General features: G+C 31.4%; 1 protein-coding gene across 1 annotated transcript; it reads right to left on the reverse strand.

The window, feature by feature from the left end:
* Positions 1-2,933: 2,933 nt before the first annotated feature.
* On the reverse strand, positions 2,934-9,831 carry LOC122590959 (fumarate hydratase 1, mitochondrial). The gene is made up of 19 exons (XM_043763135.1): positions 9,648-9,831; positions 9,156-9,205; positions 8,433-8,588; positions 7,354-7,471; positions 6,921-7,070; positions 6,707-6,817; positions 6,527-6,610; positions 6,235-6,333; positions 6,080-6,130; positions 5,951-6,000; positions 5,419-5,500; positions 5,179-5,273; positions 5,031-5,097; positions 4,894-4,944; positions 3,992-4,087; positions 3,768-3,866; positions 3,631-3,660; positions 3,464-3,529; positions 2,934-3,248 (listed from the first exon to the last, which is right to left on the reverse strand). The coding sequence occupies exons 3-19, from the start codon at positions 8,564-8,566 to the stop codon at positions 3,162-3,164; spliced, it is 1,470 nt and encodes a 489-aa protein (XP_043619070.1). The 5' UTR covers positions 8,567-8,588; positions 9,156-9,205; positions 9,648-9,831; the 3' UTR covers positions 2,934-3,161.
* Between the last annotated feature and the right edge of the window lie 2,644 nt (positions 9,832-12,475).

Raw genomic sequence — 12,475 nt, forward strand, 5'->3', positions numbered from 1 at the left:
TCTCTTAGGTTATCATGACTTTCAAAAGAGACATACATTTTTTAAAAAAATTATTAGTTTGATGTATCTAATTTACATGAGGTGAATTTAATTTTTATCACTTTTGAAATAGTAAAGTTTTTTTTTAAACGACATACTATTCTATCACAATATTTAAACTATACGAAAAGCCGACATGAAACACAGAAATTCCAAAAACTCCCAATTAATCCATCCTATTAATTTGAAAAGTGAATTAGAACGTAGGTAGGTCCTTTTAAGGCCAACAACCTTACCAACAAAAGTTTATCTATATACATCATGAGACTTAAATTAAGAGTATGATGACTCAATTTTATAATATATAACTACATGATTGAAAAATAAATATTTTTAAAAAAATAAATTAAAATGATATACCCATTAAATTTATAAATTATATGAGCAAAGTCAAATTTTATTGTTAAGCATCAATAATACAACAGATTAAAAAATATATATTTATCTTATGTATCTTAAAATAAGTGTTAAATTTATACTGTTTTATTAAAGCTACTAAGTTATCATGGCTTCCCAAATAAAAGTAAAAATACAAACAAACAAAAATGAAAAAAACAAATTAATATAAAGAAAAAGTTATTTTATAAATAAGGTTAATCATCAATATGTAGCACATTTATCAAAAAAATTATTTATTTCATGCATTGTTTTATGTGGGGTTTTTGTTTTTTTTTTAATAGTGCATATGTAAGCCACTGATTTATCAAATCTTTTTTTGTTGTTCACAAACTTATTATAAAAATTTATAAGGCGTCAAAATTTTTGTTTCGTTTCAATTTTACCAATTTCGATTTAAAATATATCAAAAAAGTTTTGTCGGATTGTAATAGTGTTACACTCAAAATTTAAACATCTTTAAAGATACAATTCAATTGCATAACACATATTATGTCAATTTTAAAATACTAAGATGACAAACGTTTTCTTTTTATCTAGGATATAATAGGTAGCACACATTTTAGTTCCAATTCACGTTATTATGGATTTTTAACATTGTGATTTTTGTTGTTTAAAGAATAATTTTTTTTAGTTCAAATTAGTCAAAACAAATTATAAGATATATTTGAACGAACTATAACATCCGAAAGAAAATGGTTAAATATTTTGGTGACCTCTATGGGCATTATCCTATTTTTTATTATCTTTAAAATAGTATCTGAAATTTAAAATCATATTTTGGATAATTAATTATTTTATAAATTGTAAGTTAGTAAATAAATTGTATTAAAATTCGTAAAAGATTATGTATATATATCATAGAAAGTTAAAAAGTAAAAGTATACTCAATTTATGTAAACTCTTTTACGGATGTCATGTGACCTCATTAGATAGACACATTGTAGTTTAAAGTTTACAATTTGATATATGATTTTATACGATAAGGAGAAAGTATTTTTCCATCATTTTATTACTATATTAAGTAAACATGTTTTAATTATATTTAATTTTACATCGGTATTATACAAATATATAACAAACAGATCTTACAAATTATGTACAATAAAACCATTTTCAAATGATAATATTGTCATTATTCAACAAATAGTATTTATTATTAAGTTTAGACCACTTTTATACAAAAAATTATTATTAGTTTTAGACCATTATTATTTTAAAAAATTAACTATATTCGGTACAAAGTATTTTTTTTAATAATAATCTCATCATATTTAAACATGTTTAATTTTTGTTGTTCAGAAAAAAGAAACATGTTTAATTTTTAATTAATAATTATGTTATTATGAAAACTTAATATGTTTATCTCGCGTATTACGCGGGAAATTAATATAGTTATTGTCATATATTAGTGTAATTCAAAAATAATTGATACCTAACAAAACATATACTTAAAACCTCGTATTTCATCGCAACTCAATTTAACTTACTAAATTATTGGTTTATTTCGGTCACTTGAGTGATTTTCTAGTTTCATCACTTATCATGATTATATATTAAAAGTGTGTTTGATTTTGACTAGTTGGGAAATCAAATAAGTATAATATTCTGGATAGATTGGGCGGAATAAAATATTGGAGGTGCATGCATCTAGCTTCTCATAAGGGGGGCAAAAGTGAGGAAAAATGCATTGTATGTTCAGGTGGTCAAATGCGGTTAATGATTAGTTATTAAGTTGAATACATTGCATCTATATCTCATTTTAACATTTGTATTCTTTATTTCACACCGAGAAGTCATTTTTAAAAAGAAAAACAGTTATATTCTACAAAACCCACACTAATTTGGTATCCAAACGTCCTTATATATATATAAAAAATTATCTTTTGCAAGAACACTAACAAAAACCATACCCATTTAGTTATCTTTTGTAAGAACACTAACAAAAACTGTCTGAAATTTCCTTAACATTTATGTGTTGTTTTTCGCTAGGCACATGTTTTTTCCGTTTCCAAAGTTAAAGCATGTATAATATCAAGAGATGATGGGTTAGTGGCCCATTGGTAAGATCTTTGAACTTGGAAGGATCTACCTGGGTTTAAGTCACACTTCTCACATTTGTAAGGGTGAATATATAGAGGTTTTTTGAGAGTCTTGGTTTCCAGATATACGCGTAATTTAGGAGTAGGAGTAAAATAAAATACCGTTCAAAAAAATTAAAAAAATGTATAATATCAAGAATATTATACGAAAATGTGACTTAAAAGATTTATAAATCCGTCAGGTTACAAAAATATATTAGAATGTTATATTTAAGAGGAATAGGATTGGCAAATACATAAATCCTTTAGCCTAATGAATGTCTTGGACCGAAATGAAATATAAACAATGCCTAAATAGTTACATACAAACTAGCGTAAACATATAAGACGTGAACTATGGTTTTCATTATTTGGAAGATCTGGGAACAATTGGATACCGTTCAAGACTTCAAGCAATTTGCAAAAAGGACTTAAAATTAAATAAATAAATAAAAAGGCTCCTGGCATAAAAATGTTGGTGACATGTTTCTGCAACTTCACTTAAAAATTCGGTGAAGCTATAATCACTCGGAAAAATGGAGTATTTGAATGAACAGTAATCTTTTATTTCCTATTCCAACTTAAAATTAAACGGCTTCAACTGCATAAAACATGCAAGCATATTGAACACTTTGAAGCCACTCATCAATCAGAGGGACCAATCATCTTTTCTGGCACTACAAGTTGATCAAATTCTTCGCTAGTAAGCACTCCTAATTGCAGAGCAGCTTCCTGCACCAGTTCGAAATGTAAGTATTATCACTACCTCATACACTATTCAGGGAGTTGAGAGATGTACATATACTAAAAAGAATTATCCATATGCCAAACAATCTACCGTTTCTATATAGTGTAGGTATTAGGAGAACTAACATGAAGTAACTCGATTATGGATTTTTAATACTCTACCATATATACATATACAAAAAACTAGAATAATACAGCACCTTGAGTGTAGATCCCTGCTTGTGGGCGGTCTTGGCAACTGCTGCAGCATTGTCATAGCCAATTTTCTGTAGTCAAATTCCAAATGGCAATTAATACCATTCAGTTGCTACTTAGCAATGATGTATATGTATAAGCCATGGAATTATAAATTTGGACAAAAGCTTACAGGATTCAAAGATGTGACGAGCATAAGTGACTGCAAATATCAAAGAGGATAATAACATTGTAAATAATCATATTGCACTTGAAAACTAAACTACTAAAGAACACTTCATACGATCTTCCTTTAGAAAATTAGCATACCTCATGTAATAACTTTGAAATCCTATCTCTATTAGCTTGAATGCCACTCACACAGTTCTTTTCAAACGAAGCAGATGCATCGGCTAGAAGTCTTATTGACTGTAAACAATGTCAACACCACTCAGGTTATATAATAAAATATAGATCACCTGAAATATATACATTTGAGTTTGAGAGTTGAATGCTTTATATAAAAACAATTTATATTATCTGGGGTCACTTACATGTAAAAGAGAGCTCGCAATCATTGGCTTAAAAACGTTCAACTCAAAATGACCATTTGAACCACCCACTGTGAGAGCGACATGGTTTCCTATTGCCTGATATCAAACATTAATGTTAGTGAAAGAATGAGTCGATGGCAATTTTGAATGCAGGTGCTCATGCATGTTAATAAATATGGTATGTTTGCATGTGCGTTTTGAAATTAATTATGTAATACTGAATGATCACAATCTAAAAGCGCTTTAACAAAGCATGTTGCTGGAGATAGTCTCTAAATGCGCTAATGTTGTTTTTTTGAGTTGTACTAATTAAGTTTATTTGTTAACTATTTGGCAAGTTATATAGTTTATCAAACAAAGTTCTGATTATATAAGGAGCCAATAAAAAATACGGAAAATTTATAGTAACATGATCAAAGCAGGTATACTTCATACACAGTTGAAATATTCCAATTTAAGATATGATAACATACTTTTTATCAGCTATAATAGTATTTTAGTAATTCATCAGTATTTGTGTACAAAATATTCTAAATTTTGTCAAATATACAATTCTAGTAAGTAGCAATTATACTTCTTATCACTTATCAGTATTATCATTAGTATTATTTACACTAAAAATGTGAGCAAACAGTCACGCGTGGATAAGTAATCCTACTATCCGCCGGAAGACCAGTTTTGCTGCATTATGTGAAACTTATTATCCATAATATTGACTACAGACTACCAACTAATAAGAATATCGTAATCATAGTTACTTCATCAAAACACAGAAAGCTTATTATCAGGACTTCATGTTGCAAGAACCAGATAACAAGTTTTATAACGCATATCCAAACACCCTCTAAGAGTGCTACACTGTTTTTACCAATAAAACCAAGGACTCAAGTAAAGCTACATACCTGTGCACAAACCATAGTCATAGCCTCACACTGTGTAGGATTCACTTTCCCCTAGAAAACAAATATGATACACAAGGTGGATATAATTAATCAATTTGCTATTCTTTGCAGGAAAACTCTAGGATATGAACACTTACAGGCATGATGCTGCTACCAGGTTCATTCTCGGGAAGTATAAGTTCCCCGAGACCGCATCTTGGTCCACTGAAAAACCAAAAGTAAATTGAATATGAGTATCTAATAGCTATAACAATACAGAGGTTATGAAATCTACAATTTATGTACCTTCCTAAGAAGCGTATGTCATTAGCAATCTTCATAAGAGAAACAGCAATTGTGTTCAAGGCTCCACTGGTTTCAACAAAGGCATCATGAGCAGCCTGGTAATATAAAATGAGGGAAATAACATAAAGATAATGATGTTGACGTCACATAAAACCCAAAACAAATAATCCTTTTTCTTCAATAAAATGTTTACCAAACTGAACTCAATGTAAAACATGTTGCAGGAGAAATAAAACTAACCAGCGCCTCAAACTTATTTTCAGCTGTTACAAATGGTAGCCTTGTTTCAGCAGCTACTGCTGCAGCAATCTTCACATCAAATCTGCATTGATCATACATCATAATGCAAGTAGTGGTAGCAATTTCACTCATTAAATTACAAATGCATTGCTTCAGGTTATGTCTGGCTCTAACAGGTCAAACAAGTGATATATATACAAAATTAGACGAAATAAGTAGAATGTGCAGAAAGTCGCCCAAAGTGTAATGGTTAAAACATAAATCTAGTTTTACCATAAGAACATTCAATGTGTAAGACCTACGACATCATTTTATTCAAAGACTTAAATTGTCATTAAAATAATGGTTAAAACATAAATCTAGTTTTATCATATTTTACACACTAATATATTATTGATAGAAAGTTCAGATAGTTGGAAACAAAATTGTTTTGGGTCAAGGCGTGACATTTCAACCCTAACCCATTTACACAACCCACCCAACTTGCCCATTCTGCCAACTCTAAGTTAAACCAAAAAATAAGCATAAGTACCCTTTCTTTGTGTTCAATCCTGTCCCTACAGCTGTGCCACCCTGAGCAAGCTGAAAACAATAAAACTTATCAGTTAATAGTCGCATATGCAAAAAACCATCTAGTAAACAGGAAGGTGGCTTTAGCAACCTGATACATGCGAGGGAGTGTACACATGACCCGATCAATTCCGTATTTCACCTGAAACAACAAAATACGTGTTCATGACCACAAAAAAAAACTGGATTTAATCTTCGCAACCCGTTCTAAGCAAGTTTAATATCCAGAGGGGTGAACTAACATACTTGTGTGGTATATCCACTGAACTCTTGCCCAAGAGTCAAAGGTGTAGCATCTTGAGTATGAGTACGCCCAATTTTAACTATATCAGAGAACTCAGTTGTCTGTTCAAAGTGGAAACATCTTAGTTTGTATCACAGAAGATCGAAACAAGTTATGCTGTCATGCAGTTTTATATCACTTATATGGTCACATGCTCAATATGATTTAAAAAAAAAACTGACTTGTGAAAATATCTAAAGGCAGAATATACATGGCAAAATATGAACTTCAGCATATAAGTAAATACTTGATTACCTTTGCTTGCAGGGATGCATGTAACTGCTTAAGTTTTGGGATCAGTCTTGAGTTGATTTCTGTTGCAGCTGCAATATGCATTACCTACAAATAAAACAAGCAATTTTCAACAACTAGAAAATCTACAAGAATATAAAATAAGATGAATAAATTGACAACCAACGTCTTTAAAAAGCTTACAGTTGGGAATGTATCATTTGAAGACTGTGATCTGTTCACATGGTCATTTGGATGCACAAACTTGTCACCGCGCTTATGGCCAAGTATTTCAGCTGCTCTATTTGCAATGACCTATTAGAACATGATTTAAACAAAAGTTAGCATGACACTAAGAATAAAAAACTAGTATGACACTATGACATGAACGATTGAAAATGAGAAATACTAAAGTTACCTCGTTGGCATTCATATTACTTTGAGTGCCACTACCCGTCTGCCATACAACCAATGGAAAGTGATCATTTAACTTGCCATCTGCCACTTCTTGTGCAGCTTCCATTATTGCTTTCCCTATGGATGGATCAAGACCGTATTCCATGTTCACCTGTAATGCAAAACATCTCATTAGCAAAATAAACTACATAATATAGTGACTACAGTAACATGGATACTTGATAAGCATCATAACCACATCACATAGCTGGTAAATGTTGAGTAAATACTAAATAATGAATCATAAGCATGTGTTTCATTATCAGTTAATAATACAAGGTAAATTAACTTCTGGTGGAAAACATATTTTCATTTACGTGTTATCAAACAATGCTAATGACACTTTGGCTGATTTACAATTGAATCTTGATGTGAAAGAAATGCTTTGCAAGGACCTTAGCAGCACACTTTTTGAGGATCCCAAAGGAACGAATGATTGGTTCTGGCATTCTTTCTCGGTCACCTCCAATTTCAAAATTCTGCAAAGATCTTTGTGTTTGAGCACCCCATAGCCTGAAAAGTGTGGAATATAAGAAGATACAAAACCAGGTTATCTATAATAGAATGCATTAAACACAGTTCATATATTGTAGGAAAAGTTATTGCAGCCAAAATTCTTAGGGAAAAAGGTCTTCTAGTGGACTTGAACACCTAGATGACAAGGTCCATACATCTGTAGGGTGACAATATAGTAACAATTGACATGTTAAAGATTTAGGTTGTGTTTTGTATATTACTTAGAATCACCACCCGGGTATGGTTTTGATTAAAGTGTGGCATAACCGCATAGGGTATCACGTATTAAGTCCGCTTATCCAACAGCTACAAAATTACTAAAACTTCCCTAAATCCAAGTTCGTTAACCTGCAACTATGACTTCTTCCGGTTTTCAACAATGGTTTACTCCAACTTCATAGTCCATACTTCCTCTTAGTTTACAGCTTTAACAACAAACAGTAATATTGAAATCTACAAAATCTGTCATTCTATTGTAAATATGTCGATCATGATACTTCCATGACCATTTTCTCCATCTTGCTGTAACTTCATAACTCATTAACTCCATTATCCATATCACCCAGTTTTCCCAAGTCCCAACCCAATATAAAAAGTGGCCAATCAGCCGGCCCTTACACCAACCGCCGCCCTGCCAGCTGTCAACCATTGATTCACAAATTCTTTTCCGATAGTCTAGTTTAAATCTAAAGTTTTAACAGGAATCTGCGGCATCCTATTCTAGTCTTGGCTAAATCAATATCGTGATTTGGTAGATACTAGTTTTGACATCAGCTTAAGAATTCCAAAAATTTTGGTACGCATTTACTATATCAAATTTCATTTCCATCTTTCTTATGTTAGTATAGATATTGTACATGCTTTATTGTAAAAATCATATATCATATATACATAATCATATACAGATTATATATAACAACATATACAGATTAATATAAGAAGAAAAAAAAGGACTTACTTATCAGATGGGACTTGAATAGGTCCAAATGTATCTCTTTCTTCTCTAAAAGACGTCGAATAATGTCTCCAGCACGTCATCAGCCGATACGAATCAACCGATCCACGACGATATGCTTGCACCATTGTCGCCATTGCTTTTTCCAATTAATTTCACCTGATTATTATATTTATTATTAATAAAAAATGTTAACTAAATAATTCTATTAAGAATAACTAGAAGGAAACCCGCGCGTTGCAGAGGATCATGAAGATGACAAATTGCAACACAATATTTGTCTTTTGTTAGCTATAAATCTCCACGTGATAAATTGCAATTTACATTTGTTAGATTTATTTTTGATAGGGATGATCTGTATATGTAATGAAGTATGTCAAAATGTATATGTTATATAATTATTTAATCAAATGGAGTCTAAAATACCAAGTACTACAGCCTAACCAAGAAGACACATCCTAACCAAAAAGACACATCAATCTCAACTGCACAGAAATTCTTTATGTGAAAATCTTTCAGTTCCACCAGCAATACAATGAAATCACAACTGAATTGAAGCAACAAACTATTGTACCAAAAAGTAATTAATCATGCTAATATTTTACACTGACAATAGTCTTATGTTCCTATTAAACTTCAAATAACTTATTTTAAAATTCACAATAAATAACAAAGAGTATCGTAGGTTATAAACTCATGATTTAGATAGGTCTTTAAGCAAACTACCTTTTAACCGAACTGTCGAGACTTGAATTCTGGGCAGTATGACCTACTCCCTGCACAAGCAACAAACCAAGTAGTAGTTTAATTAACTCATTCCGGATCAAGTTTCTAAGCGCACAAAACGAAACTTATAGGCTTGCAGTTCGTTAAATTTTCATTAAACAAAAAACGAAATGCCAAGCTTTATAATAAACCTACACATGATTCTCTAGCTTTAACACTATGTTACCCGATCAATAACCAAACCAATCCAATCACTCAAACGTGCTGCCCATGTCATAAATTAGTAAAATCGATTCATACAAATTTAGGCCAAATATCTAAAATAAAGTTGAAACTACCACCCAGACTGAATATCTAAAAATCTTCTATGCCATTAATCAAAACCAATCAATTCGTATAAAATTATTGTTTACGAAGAAAACGATAATTAATTCCATTATTATATTTTCTCCTTTATGTAAAGATATATTTGTGATGATGGATTCGTGTTACCTGTCGCCAGTGATACGGGCGTAGATGGCGTAGCAGGAGAGAGTGGGAGGTGGTTGGATTGGGGTTGCGTCAACTGATCTGATTTTGTGTCTGGTTAGGTTTTAAATGAAATGCAATGGATCGCAGAGGTAAGCTTCTCCTGATGGCTGCTCAGAAAATAAATACGACTACTATTTTTTAAATGGTGAAAAACAGGAAAAAGCACAAGCTGGTTTTGATGATGCTGGATTTTGCCAACTCTGAGTGCGTTATGAGAATGGGCCACAAGGCCCATTCTTTGGATTTCCATTTTCGCACACTTTTCAAGACTAGACATGTACTCGTATAAAATAAAATTCAAACAAATTAAATTGAATTTCCATTCAGTCGACACCAAATATATTTTATGGTCTACGAAGAGCTTGAGACCCAAAAGACTAAGAACTGCTTTGAAACCCATTCAGACGGACTCGTGGACATGTCAGTCCGATTTTCGGTCCTCCACCTTACTCATGCTTTAGTCCCAATCTAATCGTGTTAAATAGATGTCATGGTTATCAACTAGTCATTTTGACATATAAAATTAAGGAAGTGATAAATCTATAACAATATATAGTCATCCACAACAATGGTGTTTTATATATGTATCTTTGTTGTGAATGACTAAAAGTGTTGTAAATTATCACTATCCATAAAACTAACATGATTTACGCATCAAATCTTAAAGGTTGTCACTTAATAAATATAAACAAAAAATGAACCGGATAAACAATCAACTAGCACAGTACCCGCACAATGCGCTGACAATTTGATGGTGACGACGACTAGCGGTGGTGGTGGCGACGTCAAATGGTGTAGATAGTTGATGTAAACGTAATTGATGTAAAAAAGGTTAGTGAAAACTATTTAAAATTAAAAAGAGTAGTATTGTAATTTAATCATCTAACAATATTTTGGTAAATTTTCATATCCAAAAATGTAATTTTTCAAGAGTAGTGTAATTTTAATAAAGTAGTATGAATATAGAGATAGATAATTCTATCAAATATACATAATAACACAGACAAAGTCATATCTTGAAAATATAATATACAGTACACTCAATATTCAAAAACAAGATTGCTGAAGAACCAAAATATGGGTGAAGCTGGTATTGGTCAAGCTTATTGCCAATTAAAGTCAAGGAACAAATTGCTCAGTAACCATATGGATATAATATGTTATTGAGGAGGTTCTTTGTATGGAAATTGACAACTAATTTTCTAATATGGTTTCGCCACAAATCTGGGCAGCAAGACCTGTGTTCACCGACACTTTGATTTTGTCTGTATATAGTAAATAGTTTTGTAAGGAGTTTTGGTTTTGATTTATATTAGAGAAAATGTCACAAATGGTCCTTATGGTTTGTCATATTAACATTTTGCCTCCTGTGGTTTTTTATCGTTGCAAACGGTCCCTTGGTTTTTCATTTTCATTACTAGCAGTCCTTGATACAAACTTCTGTTAGATTTGACCGTTTAAATCCCTCACGTGCAAACCACGTGAGGGTATAATCGTCCTTTAACCAATCACAGGGACTATTAGTAATAATAAATCATGTTAATGTTTATATATATATATATATATATATATATATATATATATATATATTTACCTATATCTATCTCTATGTTTGTATATTTTACACTAGATCTATATATACACTATATATATATATATATATCGTATATCAAATCTTAATCTAGATATATTAACACAAAAAAAGTTATGATTCTTGAATCATTCAAAAACCCAATATCATTATTCTATAATCACTTAGCAATTAAAACACAATTGGATCGATCAAGTTTCTCACTATAAGTCAAAACTCATTTGTAAAATGTAATCAAATCTTGATTCGTGAAGTTATATATGGGTTTGAATCAAAAATGTTTAGCCAATACAAATAGATATAGAAAAACCCGGTCGAGCATTTATATTCGCTAGAAAAAGAAGAAGTTGGAGGTAGCCGTGTCGGGGGGTTGATTAGACCGACGGTGCATGGGGACTGAGGCAAAAATTGGACAACTTAATATACTAAAAGTTGTGGTTTGTTGGAGTTCCTAGCTAACAAACCAAGTCACAAAAAAAAAAAGAATATGAATACTGGAAATTTGGAGATTCGGTGGCTAAGAATTCGGTCAAAGGGTGGAGTCAACCAAAAGAAAAGAAATTTCATTGAAAATAACGGGGGCATGGGTATTGGTTATGTGTTCGTAAAGTGCAAGTCTAATGCTTTTGGCTTTTGGTTGGAATTTATTCCATTTTTTCATCCCGTGACTCCGTGAGCAATTAGTTATTTTTAGGTAAATTAAATATATTTAATTTTTACTATTATAATTTCAGATGATCATGTGTTAGATGATTTTGTTATGATATTTTTTTTGGCCGTGTTAGATATATACATTAGATATAGATGTGGATGGAGATGTATGTATCTTATTTGGAAGTGGTGATGGGAAAGAAGACTTGTATCTAATTAGGGGATACTAAAGATTTAAAATGGGGATATTGAGTTGGGTGTTGGAGCAGATCTGTCATGCAGGTTTTGAATGACAAATTTTGAAGAAGATCATAGATGATATCGTCTGTAATAAAAAGAGAAAGATTGTGTTATTTTTTTTACGTAGCCATATCTTCATATAGGATTTTGTTGGCCGGATTTTGATGGTGGTGGGTTTGGCCGAAAGAACGAGGAAGAAGAAAAAGGGATAAGAAGATGTTTTTTTTTTCATAAATAGACGAATATACCCTCACTAAAAGCTAAAAACTAACGACTGTTAGTGTCAGGGACTGCTAGCAATGAAAAT

This window comes from Erigeron canadensis, chromosome 3, assembly GCF_010389155.1.
Source record: "Erigeron canadensis isolate Cc75 chromosome 3, C_canadensis_v1, whole genome shotgun sequence".
NCBI lineage: Eukaryota > Viridiplantae > Streptophyta > Magnoliopsida > Asterales > Asteraceae > Erigeron > Erigeron canadensis.

Excerpts from the sequence above, each read along its gene's own strand:
- LOC122590959 (XM_043763135.1), bottom strand. The coding sequence starts at position 8,566 with ATGGCGACAATGGTGCAAGCATATCGTCGTGGATCGGTTGATTCGTAT. Across the intron at positions 5,501-5,950 it reads GGATTGAACACAAAGAAAGG|ATTTGATGTGAAGATTGCTG; the intron begins GTACTTATGCTT and ends TGATCAATGCAG. Across the intron at positions 3,249-3,463 it reads AGCAGGGATCTACACTCAAG|GAAGCTGCTCTGCAATTAGG; the intron begins GTGCTGTATTAT and ends GAACTGGTGCAG.